Raw genomic sequence first — 27,678 nt, 5'->3', positions numbered from 1 at the left:
GGTCACCTTTGCGCATCTGCTTCCACAGGAAACGAGCAGACGTACCACTGTGGGGCAACGCCTTCATAAAATAAATATATTGAGGTCATACGAAACAGCAAGGCAAGCATTACAGCAGGAGCGATGTTAGACAGTTGTGGCTTGCAGGCGCAATATAACTGCAGATGCGTCCTCGCACACAGCATACAGAAAGCAGAAAAGCACTCGAGTGAAGATCTATAGCAAAAAAGCTCAAGCAACGAGCCACGTTTAGGCAATGGCTTTGAATGGAAGATTAGCTCTGGTGACGGGAGGCTCCAGCGGTATTGGCGAGGCGGTTTGTCGCCTCCTCGCCGCTCAAGGGGCCACCGTGTTGGTTGCCAACAGGCGTGTTGAAGCAGCCCAGAGAGTGGCTGAATCTTTGCCAGGTGAGAATTTAGTATATTATATTATTATTATTGCGAAAGCAATACTACTTGCACTTTCAAGCCGTCAGCGTGGTCCCGGTGGTAACCACGTTTGACCTTTGATGGTCAAACGTGACCCCCGTAGACGACCTCAAGCTGGCAGGAGCTGCCAACTTGGGTTTCTCGTTCAACATGGGACGGTTATGTCAGAATAAGCCTGCTAGGACCCTGGCATTCACGCTACCCCTATAGGCCACAAAGGCACGTTCATACGGCCTGGTTAAAGCGGGGCTTTATATGTGGGCTGATGAAGAGAAAAAGAGAAGAAGAACGCTCGGTCACCCGCAGCTAATGCTTTCGCTCAATACTTGGTTCAGCAGCGTAGAACCCTTGTAATTTTTCAGTATATTTAGTATTTATTAGTTTACTTTTGTGCCAATACAGCCGAAAGTGCTTTATGGAGGTGAGACAACTGCTGCCGCCAGAGCTGGTAGGATGTGGAGAGCTGAGAAGGGGTACGAAATGTCACCGGCTCAACTGGTGGCCTCGATCATGCCTGCTACTTTGTTAGTTCGAACTGGACAGCTAAAACGCCTGATCGATCTATCCCTGAAGCGTACTCTTCCAAAAGAGGCGTCATAACATGCAGGTCAGAATTTACACCAGGTGTTTCTAAATGCATAGGGGCTCCGTCTGCAGACATTTAGCAGTGCGTGGTGGTTTTCTCTGTATATTGTAAGGGGGCCGTGTTGCTTCAGCGCAGCTAATGCCGATAGTTTGAGATTCGAAAGCCTCTCGCCAGTGGCAACACAGAACTTCGGCCCCCCTCCTCTGACATCCAACTTGGAGAAATTGGGTCGCCTTCTCCAGTCTACCGCCCTTCTGTTTCAAGCATTTATCTCCCAGTTTTCCGGTGCACAGCTTCATTGTTAGTTCTACTTTTTTCCACATCAGCTGCAAGTAGCCTTGGGCTGATAACTAGCCCTAATGTTGTAATATTTGGTTGTAATTATTATATGCAGGTGGAATGGCCAGGATTGTTTTACGTTCGTGTCAAATATTATTTTGGTGGCGGGCGGCTGCCATCGCGGTCCAGATTGCTTCTGAATTCTCCTTTGTACATACTGTCACGTGGTGGTGACTAGGGTCGATGACATAAATGAAGACACAGGCTTGATGGTACGGAAATTAACTCTTTATTGGGCTGACTTGCGCCCGCAAAGGACTAAGCAACTCGGCGGCGGCGATAGCAGCAAACGTGTTGGTCGATCGTCCAACAAAGAATGCTCGTCACACTCGTCAACGCTCAATTTAAAGGCTGCACAGAACAATCTAGATAACGTCGAAAACAGCTACCAACACGGGCTGGAACATTGTGGAAAGACACACGAGTCGCCGGAACCTTCGAGACAGATCTCGGTGCCTCTTGCGCTACAACGAAACTGATAAAGGTGTGACTCGCGACATCGAGCATTGACAAACAAAGATTACGGAACTGATACGCGATCCAGAATGAGAGTGATGAGCCTGTATGCCGGCGGCTGTTTAAAAACAACAAATAGTTTTGAATGTTTCGCGGCATTACTGCCCTCTTGAAAAAAACATCGCCTCGATGTTCCAAAACAAAGCAACTTAAAAATAAACACTGCAAAGTTTAAACGCCAACGATTCTTTAACGCGCGTAATATGGCTTCAGTCATACAACATGTACAATTTCTGGGTGTGCGCGTCGCCGTTGTGATGCTGACGTTCCGTCGGGAATGACTCATAGTCCAGTGGTCCGACGCAGCGAATGATTTTGTACGGCCCGAAGTATCGACGCAATAACTTTTCATTTAATCCGCGACGGTGAATTGATGTCCAAACCCACACTTGGTCTCCTGGATTGTACTCTGCGTGGCGTCGTGTAAGTTGTATCGTCGGCTGTCGGTGCGCTGTTGGTCTTTAATACGTAGCCGTGCGAGTCGTCGGGCTTCCTCTGCACGCTACACGTAGGCGGCGACGTCAAGATTGTCCTCATTGGTTACTTGCGGCAGCATTGCGACGAGCGTTGTCATGGGCTCCCTGCCGTACACAAGCTTAGACGGGGTCGCTCTGGTCGTCTCCTGGACTGCCGTGTTATACGCGAAGATCACGTACGGCGAGATGGCGTCTCAGGTATTGTGTTCAGCGTCGACGTACATGGCAATCATGTCTGCGATTGGTCTGGGGATGGTACGTAGCTGTTTGTCGAGGGCTTGTCGAGGATGGCTTGCGTCAACTCTGCCGTAAACGCCGATCCCCTGTCCGTGATGAGCACTTCTGAGGCGCCATGTCGCAGGAGAATTTGTTCGACAAAACATTTGGCGACTTCTGCCGCGGTACCATTTGGTAGTGCTTTTGCTTCGGCGTAACGGGTAAGGTTGTCAGCAGCCACGATGATCCACTTGTTACCCATAGACGAAGCTGGAAAGGGGCCGAGGAGATCCATCCCAATTTGTTGAAAGGGCAGGATTGGGGGCGGAATCGATTTTAGTAGTCCTGCTGGTCTGATAGGCAGCGTCTTGCGTCGTTGGCACGCACGACACGTCTTCACGTAGTGGGCAACTTCGGATGGCAGTCGCGGCCAGTAGTACTTCTTCTGGATTCGATGCAACGTGCGCGAAAATCCGAGATGGCCTGCTGTGGGCTCATCGTGCAACGCCTGCAGAATTTTCTGCCGGAGGTTTTTAGGCACTACAAGAAGCTGCGCGTTCTTGTTGGTTGCGAAGTTCTTCACAAGGAGGCCATTGCTTAACGCGAACGATGATAAATGTCGCCTGAACACACCAGGAGGGGAAGTGGTCTTTCTTTCTATAATCGGCTAGCGCTTTCTCGCAGGGTCTGGTCGCTGTTGTTGTGGCAAACTGCTGGCGCTTACCGGTCCTAAAAAGGCGTCGTCGTCATCGTCCTTCGGGGGAGCGTCGACGGGAGCGCATGATAAGCAGTCTGCGTCGGAATGCTTCCGGCCGGACTTATAGACTACAGTCAAGTCAAATTCTTGAAGTCGTAGGCTCCATCTGGCAAGGCGGCCGGAGAGATCTTTCAAATTAGCCAGTCAGCAGAGCGCATGATGGTCGCTTACCACCTTGACTGGTCAGCCGTATAGGTATGGACGAAACTTAGAAGCTTCCCAGATGATCTCGAGGCACTCCTTCTCGGTCGTCGAGTAATTGCCCTATTGAAAAACCAGTGCTAATGGGTCCCAGCGCGCCAGCGCCATACCTGATTATGGTCCCAGTATGACGCTGGAGACTGGGCGCACTGGGACGCGGCATACTTGGACGCTTCGCAATGGCGGCACTGTTCGCCCGGAGAAAACAAGGCGTTGGATAAAAATTAAAAAGTAACGAAACAAGTTAAGTACATAAAAAAAACAAAAAAGTGAAAAAAAGAAACAAAAGTGAGCGCACCAAGCGCTCTTCGAACTCAGTCCCTTGGTACATTTCAATCACTAGCTCAGCACGCTTACCACTCGGCCACGCCGAGAACTGGCTTTTTTCGAAACATTTTTGTATTTTATGTCATGACCTGACATGAAGGTTGGGACTTCATGTTTCGCAGTCTACAGGCCATTGCTACCGCTGTAACATTTACAACTTCTTGATCATTGGAGCTTACTGTCTGCTCTTACAACTTGCAACTAATGTTCTGGGTGCCTATGCGCAATATTTTGTGCACTGGAATCATTTTCACATGTGGAGTTTGACATCGCTGGCAAATTTACCAACGCCGACTCTTCGGTGGTGCTCTGCTACCGTGGGCGTAATTTTCGCTGAACACGGAGCTTTAGTTCAAACCTTCAAGGAAAAAAGTGCGACCAAGCTTCAATACCGGCAAGCGCCGCAGCGATGACCCTATATTGCGTGTAACTAAACCTTATTTGTATGTAAACATTTCGGGAAGCGTTGCGATGACCGAGGGCTCGGCTGCTTCATACGCAGAGTAAGAAGGAGCGCAAAATCTTGAGAAACACGCCAAATATTGTGCATTACAAGCGCTGTATGTTGTTTTTTCTATCATGGGCCCATCGCTCGGTAAACTACTCTCTTCCTCGTTTTAGTTCTTCGTTCTGCTGTTTTTACTGGGCCGTGGTGCAGGCTACGCTCGCCTGCAATTGAGCCCGCATTGAACATTTTGGCAGTAATCATTGTGTTAGAGTGCCCTTAGATCAGCTGTGAAGTTGGTTATGCATGGTAGCCTACATTATTCAATTCCAGCTTTAGTTCTCCGTTAACCATCAGTGTGTCATGAGATAGAGTCACAGCGGTCGTGGTCTCTCTAGAAACGCTCGAAACGACCTATCGAAACATAGAAACTCTAGAAAAAAGATACTGCCTTTGTTTTTCTTACAAATGCGCAATGACTTCGACGCAAAAAAGCGCTTGCTTGAACCATATTTTCATATGCGCCCCGATGGTCGATTGCGAGTACGCTGTTGCCCTGTTGGCCCCTGAGGGATGCTACTTCGGCTGACGCCGCAGGCCGCACCGGCTATACTGGTGCACTGGGACCAGTGCGGCCCCAGCGCACATACAGCGCTTCTCCCAGTGCATCGCGGATGCCAGCAACACATGCAGCGTCAAAAGGCTAATCCCGGCGTTTTTCTCCCGTCGCACCAGTGCAGCCAGTGTCTTCCCGTTACTGCTCCAGTGTATATCGCAGACCTCCAGCGTGCCCAACAGATCCACTGCAAAACCATCGCGAAAACCTTACTTGTTTCGCACTGGAGACACTGGTTTTTGCAATAGGGTGACTTCGGCTTTTTTAAGGAACCTGCTCGCGTAGGGGATTGCTTTCTCCTGTTCGGCACTCTTATGGACGAGAACGGCTCCTAGGCCCGCACAGTTCGCGCCAGTGTGAATTTCGGTCTCGGCGTTTTCATCAAAGTGGCCAAGTACAGGAGGGCATTGCAGGCGGCGCTTAAGTTCACCGAAGGCTTCTCCATGCGGCGCTTCCCATTTAAAAGGTACGTCAGCCTTTGTAAGCTGCGTCAACGGTTCGGCGATCCGCGAAAAGTTTCTGACAAATCGTTGGTAATAAGCGCACAGCCCAAGGAATCGGCGCACAGCTTTCTTGTCGGTAGGCGGTCGGAATTGTGCGATTGCAGCTGTTTTCTCCGGGTCTGGGCGAATACCGTCCTTGCTAATGATGTGACCTAGGAACCGAAGTTCTTCGTAGGCGAAGTGACACTTCTCTGCTTTTAGCGTTAGTCCCGATGATTGGTGGCTTCCAGCACTGTCTGTAGTCGTTTTAGGTGGTCTTCAAAGTTTGACGAGAAGACAACAACGTCGTCCAAATATACCAAGCAAATTTGTCACTTCAAGCCTTCCAGAACTGTGTCCATTACTCGTTGAAATGTAGCTGGTGCGGAGCAGAGGGTAAATAGCATCACCTTGAAACTCAAAATACCGTCCAGTGTGATGAATGCTGTCTTCTCGCGATCTCTTTCGTCGACCTCAATTTGCCAATATCCGCTCTTCAGCTCCATCGATGAGAAGTAACTTGCATTGCAGAGCCGGTCGAGAGTGTCGTCGATGCGGGGAAGCGGGTAGACATCCTTCTTAGTAATGCTATTCAAGCGGCGAAAATCAACTCAGAAGCGAAGTGTGCCGTCTTTCTTCTTCACCAAAACAACTGGTGCCGCCCAGGGGCTCTTCGATCGCTGGATTACGTCATCACGCAGCATTTCCTCAACTTGATCGCGTATGGCCTGGCGTTCTCGCGCCGATACACGATAGGGGCTTTGGCGCAGAGGTCGAACGTGTTCGTCCGTTATAATGCGGTGCTTGGCCAGAGGTGTTTGTCGTACCTTCGATGATGACGAGAAGCACTCCGCGTAGCTTCGAAGAAGACTGAGAATCTGGTATTTCCTGCTGTGGCTCAATGCCGGGTTGATGTCGAATGCGGGCTGACGGAATAGGTCCGGTGCGTCTTCCAGCGTTTGGTCGGGTAGGGCGAATACGTCTTTGAGGTCCGCTAATTCGTCGAGAAAAGCGATCGTCTTGCCCTTGTTGGGTTGCCGGTATTTTTCGGTGAAGTTTGTTACCAGCGTCTGGGCTTGTCGTGACGGGAATTTCGCGATGCCTCTTGCGATGCCGATACCTCGTTCTAAGAGCAATTGGATATTTCCTTCGACGATGCCTTCAGCGGTTTCGATGTTCGCGCTACCTACGCAGACTGCGATGCTTGATCGAGGCGGGACGGTCAATTCATCTAGGACGTTTAGAGCGATGTGTTGCGTCGACGTCGTCGTAGCAGGAAAGGCTTTGTCTGCAGAGAGCTTGATGAGCTTTAATCGCTGGTAGATGATAGCCCTATGTTCATTTAGGAAGTCCATGCATAAAATCACGTCGCGGGAGCACTGCTGCAAGACCACAAAGCTGGTGGGGTAAGTACGCCCATTTACGGTTATTCTTGCAGTACATCGTCTCGATGGAGTAATCAGGTTGCCACCTGCGGTGCGAATCAGCGGGCCATCCCAAGCGGTGGTACCTTTTCTGAGCTGAGAGGCTAACGGTCCACTAATGACTGGATAGTCAGCTCCGCTGTCTACTAGGGCAGTGACTCTGCGACCGTCGATATCAACTTCAAGGCCACTTGTTCGCGTCCTCGCATTGCACGTGGGTCTTAGTGTCCGATCACGACTTCGTCGTTTCTTCAGGTCATGGCCAGGGCATACCATTATTACTTCGCTGGGCGGCCGTGTCTGCTTGCACTCTGGTCGTGTTGTCGTCGATGTCGTCGTGTGGAGCGGCGATGAAATGGCTGCGTCGTTGTTAGTGGTCGTCGGCGGAGGAGGATGATCGTCTTTTCGCCGTTGAGCAACCTCACCTCCAAAGGTTGCTCTGTTTAGTTTCCCCTGCGCGGGCTTGGGGACCTTCCGCGCACACTATCATCATAGTTACGTCGTGGCGACGCAAAGCGGGCCCTGTACGGCGATGCAGACCTGAATCGACGGCTTGGTGGCGCAATCTCACCGCTACGCAGATAGTTGTCGATTTCTTGCGGTCGTTCACCTGGGCGTGGTCGGGGAGGTCGACTGCAAATTCGCGGAGACCGATTCGTCGGTACAAGCAGTGCCGCAGAATGTGGCCGGCCTCACCGCTGTGGAAGCATAATGGCCGGTTGTTTGTTGTCCTCCAGGCGTCGCACTTCCTGGGGCTTGGGGGTTGTTGGTAGGCTTGGCGGGCGGGGGCCAAGGGGCGGTTTTCAGGAACAGGACGGTAGCGGCGAGGGCTGGGAATGTCATCACGTCGGGGCACAGGGCGACGTAATGCACCAGCGTAGTTCATGGCTGTTGCCTCCTGTGCTGGAACAGTCGCAGCCGTCGCTGGAGGAACGCGCAGCGCTTGCTGGACTTCTTCACGGACGACGTCCGCGAGAATCGCCACCTGCGGTTGTTGCGCTGTGGCATCAGTCGGCGGAGCTCCTCTCACACGATCTCCCGGATGACGTCCGAAGGTTCTCTCCGCTTAGAGATGCGCTGGGGTAGCGGCTTGAGTAGTCCGGTTGAAGTGGTCGCTCGTAATGGCGCATCCGGTTGTCCAACGTCTTCTCGGTGGTAGACGCTTCTGTTTCAAATTCCGCCACAGTTCTTGGCGGATTTCGCACAACACCCGCAAAGAGCGACTCTTTAACTCCTCGCAATAAAAGTTTGACTCGCTCACCTTCGGTCATATTATAGTCGCCGCGGCGAAAGACAAGCTTTATCTCCTCAACGTACGCCAGGACAGGCTCGTTAGGGAGTTGAAGTCTTGACTGAAGGAGGGTCCGGGCTCTTTCCTTTCGGACGACGCTTGAAAGGCAGTCAGAAACGCTTCTTTGAAAGTCTCCCAATCCTTCCTAGTACCCTCATGGTTTTCGAACCAAACTCGGGCATGTCCTTGAAGAACAAAGTAGACTTGCCTAAGTTTCGCGGTGTCGTTCCAGCCGTTGTATTCTGCCACACGATCGAAAAGGTCCATCCAGCCTTCCGCATCTTCATCCGGTCGTCCATGGAAGCAGGGGGGCTCACGGGGCTGGACGAAAACAACCGGTGCTGTAGGCTGGGCCATTGTCAGCGTCGATGCCTTCCGAGATCGAATGGGGTAGGCAGCAGGCCGTGTTCGGGTTGTAGGCCTTGGAGTCGGCGGCTGGCTCGGTGACCTGTAGGTTGGTCTTCCAGGGCGGCAGGAATAAGGCTGAGGTCTTCGCTTGAAGGATCAAGGGCAGCACCTCCACCAGACGTCACGTGGTGGTGACCAGGGTCGATGACACAAATGAAGACACAGGCTTGATGGTACGGAAATTAACTCTTTACTGGGCTGACTTGCGCGCGCAAAAGAACTGAGCAACTCGGCGGCGGCGATAGCAGCAAACGTGTTGGTCGATCGTCTAACAACGAATGCTCCTCACACTCGTCAACGCTCAAATTAAAGGCTGCACAGAACAATCTAGATAACGTCGCAAACAGCTACCAGCACGGGCTGGAACATTGTTGAAAGACACACGAGTGGCCGGAACCTTCGAGATAGATCTTGGTGCATCTTTCGCTACAACGAAACTGATAAAGGTGTGACTCGCGACATCGAGCATTAACAAACAAAGATTACGGAACTGATACGCGATCCAGAATCAGTGATAAGGCTGTATGCCGGCGGCTGTTGAAAAACAACAAATACAGTTTTGAAGGTCTCGCGGCAATACTCACCAGAGTTTTGCGCGATTACTTGTAAAACATTATGAGTAACTTTTTAAGGAATCGCTTCATTTTGTGAAACAGCAATTTTTTAGGTAATATAATTGTTTTCTTCTTGAAACTGATTACCTGTATTGAGTGACTTATTTGCGAAAAAAAAAACTGCTGGGACGAAAAGACCATTGCGAAGGGATTCTATTGAAAGGTTTGTAAGCGCGAAGATGGGCAATGCAGCCTGGCATCTTGCGCTCTTTGCTGCCTTTTATTCATGGCGTAGTTGGCGATATATCTGGATACCTCTTCAAATAAGACTTGTCTTGATAATACGTTGTTACAATAAAAACTGTTCTTTTCTTGACTTTAAATGTTTCTTGTTGGCAGCCGTGCAAACGGAGGAAGTGAAATGGGCATCATATTCGTGAATCTGTCATTGGTGCTAAGTCTATCTCGCTTACATAAAACGTCCATAGGCGAATTAAATAAGGATAGACTGGAAAGCAGTGAAGCAGAAACATATCACAGCCGAACAGGGACTGTCGATGCATGCTTCCCGCATAGGCTTTTGGCAAACATAATTTTTTTTTATTTGATACTGTGAATCCCATCAGGGATTGAACAGGAAGGGCTGTGAGCATATTATACTAAAGCATAAAAGCTACACAATAATACATGGTGAAGAGTGTTACATGCAGCTTACAACAATCGAATAACACAGATAATATCACCTATATTAATTACATGATTACGGATGATACAGCGAGGGGATCAGTATTAGTTGTAATTGACAGTCAAGGCACAATCAAGGTTTAAAATACTAAAAAAAGGAGAAAATAGACTATAATGAATTCACAACTTGAACCTGGCACAACAGGCAAATAAAAATACCAAGAGAACAAGGAAGCAATTTCAACAAATTTTCTGCGATGACTAAGATAATATTTAATCCAATCTAGAACAGGACCAGTTCCCAAAGTTAGCTCAAGTTTTACCAGAAGTTTTGTGTGTGATACACGGTCAAATGCTTTAGAAAAGTCTAGAAATATGAGGTCTATTTGTTTCTGGTTACCAATGCTCAAGAATATATCATATGTTCATTCAATCACCTGAGTAATGGTGGAAAGGCCCTTACGAAAACCATGTCGGCAGGGGGTTAAAATATCATTTACTTCTAGGAAGGCATTTATGTGTTTCAAGATATGCTCTAGTAGCTTACATACTGTGCTGGTTAATGATATTGGTCTGAAATTCGAGGGGTCAGATTTATTTCCCTATTTGTGTACTGGGGTTATTTTTGCTGATTTCCATTCCCTGGGAAGGGTACAAGTGGATAATGATTTGTTAAAGAGTAGAACAAGGAATTTAGCCACCTACTCAGCATATCGACGCAGAAATATGTTAGAAATGTTATCTGGCCCTGGTCCTTTCTTAGTGTCTAGATTTAGTAATAGATTTAATACTCCAGTTTCTGTTATAATTATAGGTTCCATCTTCATACCTGTGGTAGAGTTCATTGTGGGCAGTTTTTCATTATCACTTGCAAAAATGGAGCAAAAGTAGTTGTTCAGAGTAATCGCAGTATGTTTGTTATCTTCGGTAGATGTTTTTTTTTTTCATCTCGTATTTTAGGGTTTAAATAACGCCACAATTTTTTGGGAGCATTCTTCAGGAAATTAGGAAGTGTTTTTGTATAGTAGTATGATTGGGCTCTCTTAATCTTTGATTTCAAGTCGTCAATGGCGAAGGTTAATTTTTGTACTGTGCGTTGCGACGGATGGCTTTTTTGGTTTCTTCTGAGCCGGCGAACGTGTCGTTTTGCGGGGATAACGGTTCGAGTAATCCAGGTGTTGTGTTTATGCGTTTTCTTAGTCTTCAATGGGACGTAGTTAGCGATGCAATGTGACACAACGGATTTGAACCGTTGCCATAAAATTTCTATGTCTGTGTTTGCATCATGTGACAGTTCATTGAATGACGACAGTTCATGAAACAGTGTATCAATGATGCTTGTATCGTCAGCTCTGCTGTAGTCTTTGTATGTTTTTGTTGATTGTGAAGGTAGCGAATCGTGATATGGTACCGCACATAACACTAGTTTGTGGTCCGATAGGCCAGATGACACTTCGATATTAGCTTTATGACTGGGGAAATGATCACTTACAAATACTAGATCTAAAATGTTACAGCTGGATCCTTTTACGCAAGTGGGTTCAGTTACTATCTGGGTTAGATTAAAAGAGAGTATGATGTCTAACAAAATATCTGCGCAAGGTGAGTGGTGGTATAGTGTGTGCCAGTTGGTATTGTGTAGATTGAAATCGCCTAATAATATCACCTTGTTTCCCTTCGCATACTGCTGCATATACACGTGCAATGATTGCAGAACATTCAAATCAGAAGAAGGACTACGGTAAATGCATCCCGCAATGAAGGTGCTATTAGTAAGGCAAAGTTTGCAAAAAACGGCTTGAACTCCTTCGACCTCAGGCAGTGTAATGGAAGGGATTTCTTTCTTTACTAGTAAAGCAACGCCTCCGCCTCGAGTTGATCGATCTTTGCGAACAATGACGTAGTTTGGGGGAGTAATTTCTAAATCTTTGATGTCTTTGTTTAGCCAGGTTTCTATTATGCCTATAAATGCCGGTTCGTAAGCTATTAATATTGATTCGAGGGGACCGAGTTTACAAATGATATTGCTATTTCTTTAATTGCTTGTGCAGTCCACGATCACGCATTGCTGTCCAGATGACGTTAGCATTAAAAGGGGTGCTAATAACGGCATTTAAGTCTCTCAAACGACAAAATACCGAGGTGCAAGGCCGCTCTGCTATGCATGAAGCGTGCGAATGCACAGCCCACTCGGTACTGGCAACAATGAACCGGCGCAAGGAGTCTGGTTAGAGAGTATTTTCCTCCTCCCCTGCTCGCTCTCGGTAAAGCGGTCTATATGCCATGACTCGAGAAGGCGTCTTTTCCGTTAATTGGTTTTGGTCTCCAGGAGGAACGATTCTTAGAAATTTATTCTCTGATCGGAATCTTCGGAATGTTCAGCTACGGGGTTGCGCTCTCTTGAAAAATTTCGTACACCGTTCTTGTGTTGCCGAATTCTTTCTTTTAGGCATTATGTTTCGCAAATATAGCTGGTGTCACAGTCGGCGCAGAGACCTTTGTAGACAATGCCTTGGGCCTTTCTCTTGGCGGGATAGCACGCTCCCCAAAGTGCTTGAAGGCTTGTGCGCCACTCGAATTCCTTCTTTTCTTAGTGTATGGGCGATGGTTTCGCTGGCGCCTCGGACATATGGGATAGTTACATACTTTTTAAATGCAGTTGCTTACGGTTGGCTATTTTCTTCCCGGGGCCTGTCGTTGCGTTTTTGGAGGCGAATGATTTCCCGGATAACATATTTTGGGTAGCAGGTCATGGTTAGTTCCTTGAATATCAAGCATTTTTCGTTTGCTTTGTCGGGTTCTGTGGTCCAACGAGTTTCCACTTTTTGTAACAAGGTCTTTACAACTGACGTTTTATGGCTTGTCGAGTGGTCCGAAGTGAAATGCAAATATCGCCGTGCGTAGGTGGGTTTTCGGTACATGGAGAATTGCAGACGGTTGTATTCTCGGGTCACCAGAACATCCAAAAACGGCAGATCGCCTCGCTTCTCCTTTTAGAGGTTGAACTAAATCTCCGGCTGTATGGAGTTTAGATGAGAGTGGAAAATTTGGACTTCATATTTCTTAATAATTGAGAAACAGTCATCGACATATCTTAGAACTGTTTTTGGCGGTAGGCGGAAAGAGTTGAGGGCTCGTTCTTCGATGTGTTGCATGGTTTTTTTCGCCATAGCGACAGAGTTGAAGGCACCCATTGGGGTTCCCTTAACTTGTTTGTGGAATTCTCCTCTGGATGAGAAGTATGTGTTTGATAAGCATAGTTCCAGAAGGCGGCATACCTGGTCAACACTGAGTGGAGTTCGTGCGCTGAGTGTATCGTCGCGTTGTAGAGCTTCTCGTGTGGCGGCTAACGCGAGATTTTCAGGGAAATTTGTGAAAAGGGACACCATGTCAAAGGAAACAAGGCACTCGTCGGCCTCAAGGCTCACCTGGGATACGAGTTCGATGAAACGCCCGGCGTGTCGGACGTGTGTCGCGGTTATCTCCGTGATGGGTGTTATGAACTTGTGCAGGTATTCCGACAACGAATGGGGGGGGGGAGAGAAACGGAAGTCGGCAATCGGGCATAGAGGGGTCCCAGGTTTAAGGACTTTGGGCAGACCCTAGAAGGCTGGGGCCGATCCGTTGGTGCATGATAACTGCATGTCGAGGTTTCTAGCGGTTTGCGTTGGAGATGATGGAGTTGTCAAGTTTCACTTTGTTCAACCCAACCAGAGAGGCAAATATGACGAAATGCTTAGCTTCCAACAATTACAAGTATTTGGCTTATACTTCTGGGGTCCTGCACTAGAAAACGATCTTGTTGGGACTGTAGATATTTTGATATCACTGTCCATATATCAGCAGTATTCCCCATTGTACAGTTTTCGGATGGAAGTATTCTAGTTAACAAAGTCAAGATATAGTCAAAAAGTTTGGGCTCCCAGAATAAGCTTCATTTAGGTGTAGTCCTTATTAATTAGTGCAAGATTAACGAGGAACGACAGTACACCCGGAATTTTAAATACTGAAAATATATTATGCTTACCGTATTAAGCTGCCTGCGGGATATTCCTAGGAACACACCTACAATCTATTTCATCAACTCTCCACCGTCCTAACTTGTAGCTCGTTCTCTCAGCGCCAACAATAAAACGCGTCGCTTAGCGACGACGTAGAAGACATCGAATCATAGAGCAGTTGCCAGGCTGTGTGGAAGTTGTTAGCACAGTATTTTACCTCTCTACCGTCAAGTGTTTACCTTGAAGTAATGTTTAGTGTAGCGTATCAAAATAAGCGAAAACTTTGAAAACAACTTCTTGCAAAAATTGAAAATTTGTTTAATTCCAAACAAGCAAAACTAGTTCAATGCAGTTTAAGCATTTGTGTCGATACCAAAGTACGTAGTGAAAAGCAATAGTAATCGATTACTGTTCTGTAACTACTCTATTAAAAATCTATAGAGGTCTACACGACCACTGTAGTCAGATACACTTCCCATAGAAGAATGGCAATTGCGATCGGTAACTTCTTTTTTGTACGTTTTCATGGCTGATGACATTTTCACGGAACAAGGCTGTTGTGTTTCAAGAACATTCACATAATCATTAGGCACAATTAGCGCCAAGAATAATATCTATTATAGGATGAAGGTTTATTGAAGTACTGGGACGCGATTTAGAAGCGCGTCAGGAACAGTCCGCTTACAAACCGGTCCAGCCCACACACCGACAGCGCACGGCAGCTTCTTTATCTTCGCACGCACATCTTCATCCTTACAACGACGCCAGGGGAGAAAAAGGAGCCACCCTGTCGACTTACGGCACTGCCAAAAATGGCAGGGTCGTAATATTGTAGAAGACACCGGACGTGGACAGTTTCGCGGCCTCGCCGACCGAGATCAGGTGAGGACTTCAGAGGTTCCACAATGTAATTGACTGGCAAGATGCGCTCCAGGACACGATAGAGGTCGTGATATATGGAAATAAATGTTGAAGATAGTCCGGGAGTACCTGATGCAATACAGAGCCACACAAGACTGCCGGAAGAGAATTGCATTGTCGTCTGGTGTGTGTCGTGGTGGGATTTCTGGTGGGACTGCATTTCAGTTATGAGGCCGGGCAATTTTGCGGCACTCCTCTGTGTGTCGGTCGGGCACCTTCAGAAACAATGGTATACACAGGTGCTTCTGATTGATAATAAGAATGGTATTTAGTGGAGCAGAAGGGTGACGGCCATAAAGAAGATAGAACGGAGAGAAACCGGTAGTTGACTGTGTAGCAGTATTGTACGCGTACGTCACATATGGAAGGAGGAGATCCAGTCAGGGTCAGAGAAGACGTACTTAGAAAGAATGTAACCAAAGGTGCGGTTAAAGCATTCAGTGAGTTCGTTAGTGCACGGATGATAGGCGGTAGAGGTTCGGTGAAGTATGTGCCTTTGTTCAAGAGAGATTTAACAACGTCAGATAGAACGACGCGTCCTCTGTCACTGAGTAGTTCACGTAATGCGCCATGGTGAAGGACGAATCGCTGCAAAATGAATGAGGCTACGTCTGACGCTGTGGAAGATCAATGGGCAGCGGTTTGAGCATATCTCGTCAGGTGGTCAACCGCAACGATGGCCTAACGGTTTCCAGTGGCAGTGCACGGGAGCGGGCCGTATAAATCAATACCGATGCGATCAAATGGGCGTGATGGCCAAGATAACGGCTGCAGCTGGCCAGCATTACGATGAGGAGGAGGCTTTGGACGTTGACAGTCGAAGCATGAGCGAACATATTTGAGGACGAAGTTGTACTTGCCCCTCCAGTAGTATCGTAAGCATAGCTGATGTTTGTCTTGTACACTCCCGCATGGCCGCATTGGGAGTCAGCGCGGAAGCAGCCGCATACTTGCGAGCCTAGGTGGAGGGTAATGGCTAGCAATCATTTGTTACCATCGGCACTGTAATTCCGGCTTTAAAGAAGGTCGTCGCGAATGGCGAAGTTTGATGCTTGTCGGCGAAGCGCGCGCGATGGAGAAGCAGCCGATGGATCGGAGAGAAGATCTATAAGAGAAGCAACCCAGGTGTCTCTTCGCTGCTCAGAGGGCATGCCACTGATTTGAAGTGACTTTGGCGAGGCGTCCAAGTTGGAAAAGATAGCGACGTCAGCTGGTAGACAACAGCGAAAAAGTGCATCAGCGTCTTGATGCTTGCGGCCAAATTGGTAGACTACGTTGACATCAAATTGAGGTAGACGAAGAGCCGACCTGGCTAGACGACCGGATGGGTCTTGCAAGGAGGAAAGCCAGCACAGCGCATGGTGGTCCGTCACTACTTCAAAAGGGCGGCCACATAGATAAGGGCGGAATTTGGTCAGATCCCAAACTATTGCCAAACACTCTTTTTTAGTTAACGAGTCATTCACTATGCCTTTGTGAATGCTCTGCTTGCATGGGCGACGACGTATTCAGCAAATACAGATTTCCGCTGGCCGAGCACAGTACCGAGACCGACACCACCAGTGTGTACTTCAGTAGAGGCCGTCGGGTCGAAGTGACGCCGGACGGACGGTATTCTGAGATTGTTGCAAAACGTATTGAATGCGTTGTCGGATGACAGTGACCAGAGCGCAAAGTCGGAACTGCCTGACAGAAGCTGTTTCAAAGGGGCAGCGATAGAGGCGAAGCTTTGAATGAACCGACGACATTAGGAGCATATTCCTAGGAAACTGCGCAGGTCTTTGATGTATCTCGGCTCTGAAAAGGCAGCGACAGCACGAAGTTTGGCCGCGTCTGGAGGAACCCCTTCCTTGCAGACAACGTGCCCTATAATGGTCAGTGGGCGGGCGGCACAATGACACCTCTTTAAGTTTAGCTGCAAGCCGGCATCAGAAAGGAAGCTCAAGACGTGCTTCAGGCGGAAGAGAGGAGTGTAGACGTCAGGAAAGACGACGGCAATGTCGTCGAGATAGCATAAGCAGGGTTTACATTTCAGTCCACGCAAAATGGTGTCAATCGTTCTCTGAAATGTCGTAGGAGCACTGCAAAGGCCGAAAGGCATAACAGTAAATTCGTACAGGCCATCTGCAGTAACAAAGGCGGTTTTAGAACGGCCGGCCACTTCCATCGGGACCTGCCAGTATCCGGAAAGAAGTCAGCCCCTTGCAAACTGTCCAGTGTGTCATCTATGCGCGGAAGAGGATAGACGTCTTTCTTCGTAATCCTATTCTGTCGGCAGCAATCTCCACAGAAGTAGATGGAACCATCCATTATTTTAACGAGCACAACAGGAGGACCCCAAGGACTGTTTCAAGGAGATTCATCAAATAAAGGTATTTCGCGCTGCAGAAGCAATCCAGAGCGTCGTCGATCCGGGGAAGAGGATAGAAATGTTTGTGTGATTTTGTTTAGCGACGGTAGTCTTCACTGAACTGCAATGTTCCATCTTTTTTCTTCACAAGGTCAACTGGCGCCGCCCAGGGACAGCGGAAAGGACAAATTACGTCATCGCAGACCATTTCCTTGACTTGGCGGCCATTAGCGTCGCGTTCACTACGATACGCTCTGAGGGGGGCTGCCGGAGAGGGTGCACGTTCTCGTCCGTATAATGCAATGCTTCGCAACGTGGGTTCGTCCACCATGTGACGATAGCGAGAATGTATATACGCAGCGCACATCTTCTATTTGTTATTGCTTCGTCGGAGAGAGCGCCGGATTGGCGTTGAACGTGAAGCCAGTAACTGAACTCTTCCTTTCCGACGACACCATGGAAAGACTTGATGTGCTGCTGACATGGACGATGGCATTAACTTGAGCAACAATGGTTCCACGTTCAGATGTTGGTGTGCACCACCAAGAGTGGTTATGAGCACTTCTGTTTCTCTGTCGACGATACGAACGACGCCTCTGGAGACAGCAAGGCTCCTGGCAAAAAGCAAGATTTGGTTGCCCTCCAAGATGCCTTCAAAATTACGCAGTTTTGGCACCAACAGAAATCATTAGGCTCAAAAGAGGCGGAATAGTGACGTGATCGTTCGGGATGCAAAGTGAGGTCGGATGGTCTGAATCTCTGTGTATTGTGTTCTCTGTGGAGAAGTACACGGCCTTTGGCTGGAGGTCGATGACCGCGCCGTTCTCAGTCAAGCAAATAATTTTTAGAATGCCACCACGTAAGCAAAGTTCGACTATGACAAACATCGCCAGGTACGTGGCGCCTTCAACTGTCACCCGATGTGCAAGTCCCAATCGCAGTATCCAAGTGACCCCCGGCTGTACAAATCTGTGGGCTCAACCAAGGAGTGATCACCTTTTTCAAAGTGGCGGCGAAACGTCCACTGACGATAGAGTAATCGGCTCCTGCGTTGACGAATGCAGTGAGGTTCTTTCCATCGAGGGAAGTGCTGAGGTTTGCTATCGTAGCCCTTCCGGAAATGCCATATCTGGACTTATAAAAAAAATCCAGATCAGGTATATCAGGAATTGGGCAGATATGGCATATTAAGACAGATCTGGGCCAGATAAGGCATATCTGCCCAATTTCTGATTTCGAGTACCAGATAAGGCATATCTGGTTGTATATGCCTGATCTGCCCAATTCCTGATTTCGAGTACCAGATAAGGCATATCTGGTCAGATATGCCTTATCTACCCAATTCCTGATTTAAAGATCTAGCCCGCATGGCAGGTAGGTTTTGAACTATAGATCTATATATCTGCATATCAACATAACACTTTATTACAACACACACAAAACAATTTCAGTATTCCAGCTAAACGCATGCTCAATCAAGTTTGCCAAGGGAAACCTGAGTTTCCCCTTTTATTTCAAACCTTACAGGAAAATAGCTTTGAAACCACAGGTTTTCTTTTTTCCTGCCTATATGGAATCGCTCAAAGACAGTCCTGAATTACGTGTGTATACCGAGGGTCAAAGACATGCTCATCTGTTAGTAAATATTAAGATTCTACTCATTTACGCGCGATACTATAACAAACTAACGAGATATCTGAACAGAATAATGTCTACACGAGAAGCTTAAGTGAAATACATACCTATTAAATTAGATATTACATTTTTATTCAGCTCTTTTACACACAGAGCTTTAACCAGTAAATGCTTTTAGTTTGAGCTGGTTTACTTGCGAAGCTAAATCAAATAAACGGCTATTAATCAAACTAGACTATTAAAATGAAATTTAAAGGTTTGTCGACACCCGGAAAAGGTATCGCTAAACCGTAGGGCGATAAAACACACACTGCTGGGACTGCTGATAATACCTAAACCTTAGCAAAGTACACATAGGCTGTCAGGAAGTACTGGTGTTACCTTAAGCAGAGACTGCAGTGCAAAATGAGCGAACGCGCCTAACTCGTGGTTGCTTTTCAAATTAGGAGAGAAAACAAAAAAACATGTCCGATGGCATTTGTCATGACAGCGACAACTCTGCCCCTAAACCAAATCTAGCATGAAGCTGCTTAGGTAGTGCAAATAATATTAATAATAATAAACAACGAAGGACCCTATCCACTCACTGAAATTTGTCAAAATAGCTAGAGCAAAAGACATTAGCAACGAAATGTACGGAAAAATATCACATACTGGCAATTACCATCCAATTTACTGATTGGAAGATTAATTTTCCATCAAAATAATAAAGTGAACAATACCCTGAGGCTTTGCTAGTTCCCAACAAGAAGTATCACGCTCACGGTTTTGGTGATCGGGCGTGAAGATGAGGCGGCACGATGAGGGTGCGATCCGACACAATGGTGAAGATTTGGCCGGGCCACCCAGCGCAGAATCCCCGAAAAGCGCAATCGACCATCATTCTCGCTGCCAAGGCTTGGGAGGCGGCTTCCACCCGCACTGGGACACAGTAATTTCCTCTGTGCCGACGGTCAGACTGAAGCTCTTGTAGGTTTGCTGTCGCATTTTTGTTACACGCACACAGCTAATAGCGAACAGGCGCTGGCACACGCACACACACCAGCATACACAACATGCAGCACGCCCGCCAGCCGCACCGAACTCCATGTCTGCCACCGAAGAGGAACGAGAGACGCCAAGTGCTTAGGCGCACGGAGTTGAAAGGGGGAGGGAAAAGCAAGCGCACACAAAGTGGAGAGCGCGAGGCCTACGCGGTATAGAGCGTGGCAGCGAGGAGGAGAGATGAAATGCGAGCCAGCGACGCAGGGGCCGCCGCTGTCTGAGAGGGAAGAGGGGAACGCGGGAGAGGAGGAGTCACTGTCTAGCCGCTGCGGCCCTCGACGAGGCAACCGCCAGCTGTCTCTGAGGGTGAGTCACCGTCTGACAGCGCGGAGGGGGCCGTATACTGAACTGCCATCATTTTCTTGATATTTTGAATCGCTCAACTTAACCGACCATGCTTTTGTGCACCGGACTGCGGCCGCATTTTAAATGAAAATGCGAGTTAGTAGGCGGAAAGAGGAGCATGTAGCTATAACCCAGCGCACTCCTGGATAAAGGAACACATGGTGTAATAATTATAGTGCAGCGAAATCTGCAGAATATTTGAAGTATGAGTCGTAGCTATTTTCTAAATTGGATACAATTAACACGCAGGCCATGCTGAGTGTAGAAAAACTGAAGCTCGACCACATGATGCCAATATTAGGTATTTGCAGAAGGTAGACGAAGGCCATAATACAATAACTATGGCGCCTGCATAATTAAGGCCCCGATGAGGTTATATAAAGTCCTGTTGATGCCAGGCATATGGCCCTGGTCTGTCTATATAAGGTCATGACGATGCCACATATGCCCTTTATCAGGCCACATAAGGTCGCGAGGATACCATATATGCCCCTGATCAAGCCATATAAGGTCCCGTTAGCCGTTCAGATATGGGTTATATGTTGCATGATATGGCCAAATCTGAGCCATATAAGGGCAACATTTTGTACATATATGACCTTATCTGGCCCAGATAAGGACTTATTTGCTGCCTTATATATTTGTATCTGGCAGCATATGTTCCATATCTGAAGCAGATATGGGATTTCCGTAAGGGAGACGTCATGTGAGAGGTATAACGTGGTGTTTGGGCGCAGCTGCGGTGTGGCGCGGGATAGATTCGATTAGCCAGTTGGTAGTGGCGTTGAGTCGACGTATCATTGTTTTGGACGGTGGTCGGTCATGACACCAGGTAGCCTAATTGCGGCGTAGGCGGGTCTTGTACGTTTTGTGGATAAGCAACCTCCCCAAAGGCCTGCCTGGGGCATATTGACTGCGTAAAGTCACCGTAATACCGACGAGAAGAGAAACGACATGGGGATGGCGATCTACGTGTCCCGCCAGAATATTTGCCCAGATATTTGTCGATTTCCCTGGGTCGCTGCCCAGGCTGCGGGCGTGGTGCGTCGGCAGGGATCCGCTGCAGGCCAATCGGACGACACCTGCAATTGCGGTGCAGGTGGCCCGGCTCACGGCTTACAGCAGTGATAGCACAGTGGTAGATAGTTGGGAGTGCGCCAGATATCACTTTTACGTGGGCGCGCTTGAGCCAGACGAAGAGGTGGCTGTGGCCGTAAAGAAATCGGTTGTTTCCTGAAGGCGACTCGTTGGCGAGCGTGCGCAATGGGCAACAGAGGCGTATGTCGTAAGCGGTATAGCTGTGGACGGCTGAAAGGAAGCTGGGGTCGTGTGCCTGTTGAACTCCTTCGCGAGAAACCTCGGATAAAGCAGCTGGAGCTTCTCTATCCGAGAACAGCTTCTGGAGCTCCTCGCGAAAGATAGCTCATACGGCTTCGCGTAGCGCATCAGTGGTATTGATTTCTCTGGCTGCTGTATTCATTGCCAAAGACGGACGCCCGTATTGCCGCAGCCATATATCGAGTGTCCTTTCTATGGTGGTAGCTTCAGACACAAACTGTGCGATTATGTTCATAGGACTTCGAACCATTCCGGCATAGGTTTGCTCCTTTATACATCGAATTAAGTAGCGGAGCTTTTTCTGCTCTGCCATATCCGGTGAGCCCGGCGAAGTAGCTTCGTCATCTCTTGAAAATACACCAGCACAGCACACTTTCATTTGGGAGCAGAGGTTTGGACTGAAGGAGCAGATCAGCATTATCTTTTCAGAGCACCGTGGTGAAATCCTTCAGGAACAGATATTTAAAGACAGTCCAAGTCGTTAAGGATGACTCCCGGTTCTCGAACCATGTACGTGCTGCGCCCTCCATTAAAAAGAACACGTGTTAAAGCTTGGAGTCATCCGTCCATCTATTATAGCGTGCCACGCTTTCAAATTTCTCCAGCAAGTCTGACGGATCTTTGGCTGGGAAACTGTGGAAGATAAGAGCTCCCGAGGGTGCTGAAGCACAACGTAAGGTGTGGTAATGTCGTCTGCATGCCTAGTTTTGGCGGGTCAGTTGTCAACGATGGTGCCCGACGGACTGCTTAGGTTAAGCGAAACTCCAGAGGCCAGAATTTGGGTTAAAGGCAGGCCTTGGAGCCAGCGGCTGCCGTGGTTTACTGACGTCCTCTCAAAGGTAGATGACTCTCGCGGACAAAGAATTTCTGCTTGCTGGGGGAGTCCGAGGCGTGTAATGTGTTACCCTGCACCTACACCAGAATGCACACCTGGATCAAAAAGTCAGTCACGATTGCGTACTTCTGAGTAGCAGAGCTGCAAGGCGATCCCAGCGGATGTCGATTGCAGCCCAAAAGCGCAGCACTGTAGCTTTTTTAGGCAAGACCGCGCGCATGCCGCGCTCTTGTGGTTCCAGGTAAACGACGACGACGGAAGGACGGCGTCAATGTAAATATTGTAGCAGTTTTAAAAATACTAAAAGGTTGGGAAACTAACGAACCCAGAAAAGGCCCGTATTCTCACTTTGACATTCTGCGCACTCATCTTGTCATTGTTTTAAATACGAGCTTCGGTCACAGAACCGCAGAGATGCAGCGGTCAGTAAATATGTCCGCATGCCATTTCAGTCGAATACGCCGCTGAATCCTGACGCTACTCCGCGCTTCGCTAACGATGAAGACGAACATCTGGCTCTTGACCGTTGAGGAATAACAAGGTGAAGTCTTAAGTCTACAGAAAAGATTTCATAGAACAAGGTTCTGAGATGTAAACAAATGACAAATATGTTAAGTTTTTTTCGAGCAACACTTTGGCTTATGTGGGGCGACAAGGTGAGGCATGCTCCCTGCATCCCCCAGGCACGTGCTAAGCCACTCCTCTACCATCGTCGTCCTCATTCTTAAAACGTAATATTACTCTGCATCACTTCAACAGTTCGGGACCCTGACCCTAGGTCGACACACTTCAAGGAGTCTGGTCAAGAGGCTACATTTGTCTCAAAGGTCGACGTAGGTTCTGGTAAAATGTTTCAAATTTCAATAATGAATGACGTACACTGCCGAAGAATAAACAAGCCATGAACCCCGCTCTTCAGCATAGTAATTATATTTGCTTTTGTTTTGCACAAAATGACATGTGTTGCAGATATAACCAAGCGCTTCATTTTGTTTTAAAATATATACAAAATTTCTTTGGTAGTTTTCATTTGATGCTTTGAGTCTCGGAGTTCACAACCTTATACCACCGACAAGTGAACGTACAAAAATGTGCTATAATCCGCTGCCGTATTCCATTTCATTCTGTATTAATGTATTTGACTGTATTCTGATTCCATCCTTAAGCGAGCACAAAATGACATGTGTTACAGATATAACCAAGCGCTTATTTTGTTTTAAAATATATCCAAAATTTCTTTGGTAGTTTTCACTTGATGCTTTGAGTCTCGGAGTTCACAACCTTATACCACCGACAAGTGAACGTACAAAAATGTGCTATAATCCGCTGCCGTATTCCATTTCATTCTGTATTAATGTATTTGACTGTATTCTGATTCCATCCTTAAGCGAAAATTAATGGTAACGAAGACGGTGATAACGTTTTATTTCTTATATGGTTGGAGGTGAATGTCGCCCTCTACTTCTGGAACTCTGGATACCAAATTCATCGAAACAAATAGCAAAATACTTGTGACACGTCTTCAGGTGCCGGAAAACACTGTGGCATGCACGTTGATGTCGGTGATTCATCATCCGTTGCCGAACTATTCGAGCGCATCCATACCAAGTTCACGCAGCCTCTGAGCATCGTAGTAAACTCTGCCGGAGAGGCTGCCCTCTCGCCCATCACTGAGTGTACTGATGAGATGTTCGATGAAATCATCCGAGTCAACTTGAAGGTAAGCCAGAAGTAAATCCTCGAGTGATAAATATTTTCCTCAAGTGGCCATGGTGACATCCTTTCCGGCTTCTATACTACTCACAACCTTGTTTTTCTAAAATATAGAGAGTATCATTACAAACTGCCACGTTGCGGCCGTGCTTACCGTGAGAAGTGTGAATTTCGCCAGAAAAATGCGGGGATTGAATCGTTTTCCTCCAAGAGTGCTTCTTTAAAATGTTTCAAAACGAAGCCGTTATCCCTAGGAAATACGCAGATAGAGGTCATTGAAAAAAACTTTTTTAGACGACCTTCGCCTTCTCTCTAAGCAGGCAGCTGCCATTTCGGCGTTCATTATTATTCAAGTCACTAATTGATGAGGCTCAGCGCAGGCGTTGAAGCCATCCTGAAATATCAGCCCCGGAGTGTAGCGCTGGAGGGATTGGTAGATAGCGCTGAGAATTCGAGTGGGTGGATTCAAACGCGACACACTAAGTTTATAATAAATTTACTCAGGTATACATAGGTCGGTATAGTGAGAAATTTTTGCCTGCACTGAGACAGTTTCAAGATGATACTGCAGAGTATGCTTTTCACTTTAATATATGATTACTACTCAGATGATAATTTTGTTTTACACTGATGTTTTGGTTGAGCAATGGGAAGTATGATTGAGGGAGCAAATAAGCTATATCTTGCAGCCAGCGTTAAGTCTGGGATTACGATTAATTTCAACAATGAATGCCTGCTTTTATGAAGCATTTAAAACGATAACTTACCTGCTCATAAACGGACGATACACTCTCGGCTAGGTAGGATATATTAGTTTTATTTCTAATGCTGACATTTTATATTATCCGTGAGGAAAGACGCAAACGAGGGAAACAAGCAGATTGAAATAACCATTCTGGCCATAATGTACCACGCAGCTGGCTTGTTTTTTGTTTGTGTAGCAGAGGACTTGACGCATCCATCAAGCACTTTATCTGTGGGAGGCAGAGACTAACGTAGTCCAGACATTCTCATACGTGCTGGGTTTAAGAGCTTCACTAAGAACTTCAAACTAGAAAGTAGGTCAAGAAAAGCTGCATTTTAACGTAAGCAAACACGGTACGTAATACAACGCTCTGTGAACATCTGGTGAGGGTCTGATACACGACTTTTTTTAAAGGTCCTGTTGGCGTTTAAGTATAAATGTTTTTCTTCAGTGGGCGCTCAGCGAGCAGATTGAACAAGTTGATAAATGTATATTCTTGCAAAACTTCTTGTCATACTTCCCTTTATGGGAGATGGAGAAAATACTTAACCGTGAAGAAAGAGAATATATCAGTGGATGACGTCTGAAGCGTTGAAAATAAATTTATTCATGTGGCAGAGGTGTATCCAGGCTTCTTTAACTGGATATTATATTTATCTCTAGAAGTTGTAGGTATCCACTGATGCATGTGCTAAGTATGGCTATGAGTGTTCCTCTACTGCTGAATTTCAATGAATAAGCTTTGTGATATTGATGTAGCCTATAGCTTTGTATCCTATCTAGAAACTACACGTATAAATATAGACCCTAATAACATAAGGATTTAAAGTGATGCGTTTTGCTTTAGCGAATAATTCAGTTGTCTTGAATTAAGCTATTTTTTAACAGAAATACATATAAAACAGTCAGGCGGTGATACATTACAATCAAAGCAAATGGAAGAAAGGCGTCGTCTACGCTGGAACTCAATTTCAAGCTACTGTAGGGGGAGAAAGTGCCGAGGAGGTTGGGCGAATGCGTATTTGTAATTATTTCTTTAGTGACACTTAAAATCTTCGGAGTCTGGGCATTACACGAGGGTGGGTGGCTTCAGAGAAGAAAGTATTTTTTGGCACTCAATAATGTTTTGTAATTGAATCGTACACCCTTTCTTGAGGCATATTTTCCTAGGCTTTTGTTATATGTGGAAACAAACGAGTGAAGATGCGACGTATCTTGAGAGTGGTCGCAATGAGAACAGCCGAGGAGGGGGTGAGGAAGGGCGACGAAAAGTGAAGAGGTAAGGCCAACCAGCCCATACCAATAAGATCCCCTGTACATATCTACGAAGTACAAAAAGCTGGAGAAGGTTATCTGAAATACGACACAATATTCACTAGTTTATACGTAACTATAGATATTAAAGTTGTGTAGTACATTGTTTAGATTGTTTACTTTTCTGTACTACTTTTCTCTTGCCTGATGTTCTGCCAAACCTTTCAATTGTTAGTAAGCAACACTGTAATGCAAATACAAAACTTCCTTAAGTTGCTATACACCCACGGTGAAAAATTGCACTGAAATGTTGTTGTAGAAAAAGAACTTGTCTTCTTTGTGGAATGGGCTCTTTTAAGCCAGTAACCTTGGCTATACAGTTTTCTTACCCCTGTGACCACAGCGACCTTTACTTTCCACTGTATGCGCGCAACTAACTCGTTTGCCTAGTCTCTAGAAGCGAACCAAATTCAAGGAATCAGACCTTTACTTAGTGCCTTTTTCTCTAATACCAATTGATACTTTCGAAATAGCAGCTGGGCTATTCGCATAGTCGGCATCTGTTATGCAGGGTGGATATTCCAGGAGTGCAAATATCCCAAATCACTATTATTATACCGAAATTGTTCTTACCGATATTTAACTGAAATTGCAAGCCATACTTAATTCTTAATCAACAGCCACAAGAGTGCCATTTTTAGCGGGATAGCTCTCTTTTTGTGCCCCATCAATTTTCCAGATTAAGCTCCATATTGATCTATGAAACTGATGTAAGCAAATAATACAGTTTCGTATGAGACAGACGCTTTGCTGAAAAGTATAGCATGTCGCTCAACGTTTTCCTTTGCCCCCTTCTTTTCCAGGGTGCCTTCTTAATAACACGGGCAGCCAGCAAGGCAATGATCCTTGCTGGCGAAACGCTGCCAGAGGGAGGCGGTGCAATCGTCAACGTGACAAGCACATCCGCTGTTCTTTGCAGTGCGAATTACTGCGCATACGCAGCTTCAAAGGCCGGCGCTGAAGCCATGTCCAAGGCAGCTGCGAAAGAATTGGCCCCTCATGGTATCCGCTGCAACACTGTGCTACCGGGTTGGGCGGACACAGCAATGACAGCTGCTTTAGGCAGAGAACGCAGGGCCACTGTAATGTCCAAGATACCGCTTCAGAGAGCCGCCAAGACGGAAGAAATTGCTGAAGCTGTCGTGTTTCTCTGCTCGCCTAAATCGAGCTCCTACGTCACAGGCGCTACACTTAATATCAGTGGAGGTCTTTCTATGTGATATTTGTTTCCAGAGATCAGATCGTGGCTATAAAGGACAAGTAGCTTGATACAGGTTTAGTAACTGCCTTTGTAGATGCTCCAAAAACAGAAATGAATAGCATATCAGAATGGAAGAAAATAAAGCACTTTTGTCCGAATCGTATGCTTTCATATTTGGCGTTAGCAGAAAGTTAAGAAGTGTATGATGTCAAATAATCTTGCCTAAAATGCATTGCGAATCCCCGAGATTGCATGACAAGTCTTTCAGAGTTTCATGTTTCCCGCAGCGTGCAATAGACCTGGTTGCTACAAAATGTGTCTGTTATTTGCTTGTTGTTGAAATGTATTTTGTGTTCATTATGGACCATTTGTGTAGTAATACAAGAGCTGTCGGGATGAAAATAGGAAAATGGAATGTTTTGAACTTAAATTTATTAGAGTAAGGCCCTCCAATTTATGTATTCAGAAATATTGTAATACGAAAAC

The 27,678-nt window shown here is 46.8% G+C and overlaps 1 protein-coding gene across 1 annotated transcript; it reads left to right on the top strand.

The window, feature by feature from the left end:
- The first annotated feature begins 256 nt into the window (after nt 1-256).
- LOC146177571 ((3R)-3-hydroxyacyl-CoA dehydrogenase-like) lies at nt 257-27,352 on the top strand. The gene is made up of 3 exons (XM_084581149.1): nt 257-407; nt 23,746-23,939; nt 26,795-27,352. Exons 1-3 carry the CDS (start codon nt 257-259, stop codon nt 27,209-27,211), a joined length of 762 nt encoding a protein of 253 aa, XP_084437275.1. The 3' UTR covers nt 27,212-27,352.
- Nucleotides 27,353-27,678: the final 326 nt, after the last annotated feature.

Source organism: Amblyomma maculatum, chromosome 10 (assembly GCF_055883805.1).
Source record: "Amblyomma maculatum isolate TAMU_Amacu chromosome 10, ASM5588380v1, whole genome shotgun sequence".
Lineage (NCBI taxonomy): Eukaryota > Metazoa > Arthropoda > Arachnida > Ixodida > Ixodidae > Amblyomma > Amblyomma maculatum.
This window is presented reverse-complemented; position numbering and strand designations above follow the sequence as displayed.

Excerpts from the sequence above, each read along its gene's own strand:
- LOC146177571 (XM_084581149.1), top strand. The coding sequence starts at position 257 with ATGGCTTTGAATGGAAGATTAGCTCTGGTGACGGGAGGCTCCAGCGGT. Across the intron at positions 408-23,745 it reads AGTGGCTGAATCTTTGCCAG|GTGCCGGAAAACACTGTGGC; the intron begins GTGAGAATTTAG and ends ACACGTCTTCAG. Across the intron at positions 23,940-26,794 it reads TCATCCGAGTCAACTTGAAG|GGTGCCTTCTTAATAACACG; the intron begins GTAAGCCAGAAG and ends CTTCTTTTCCAG.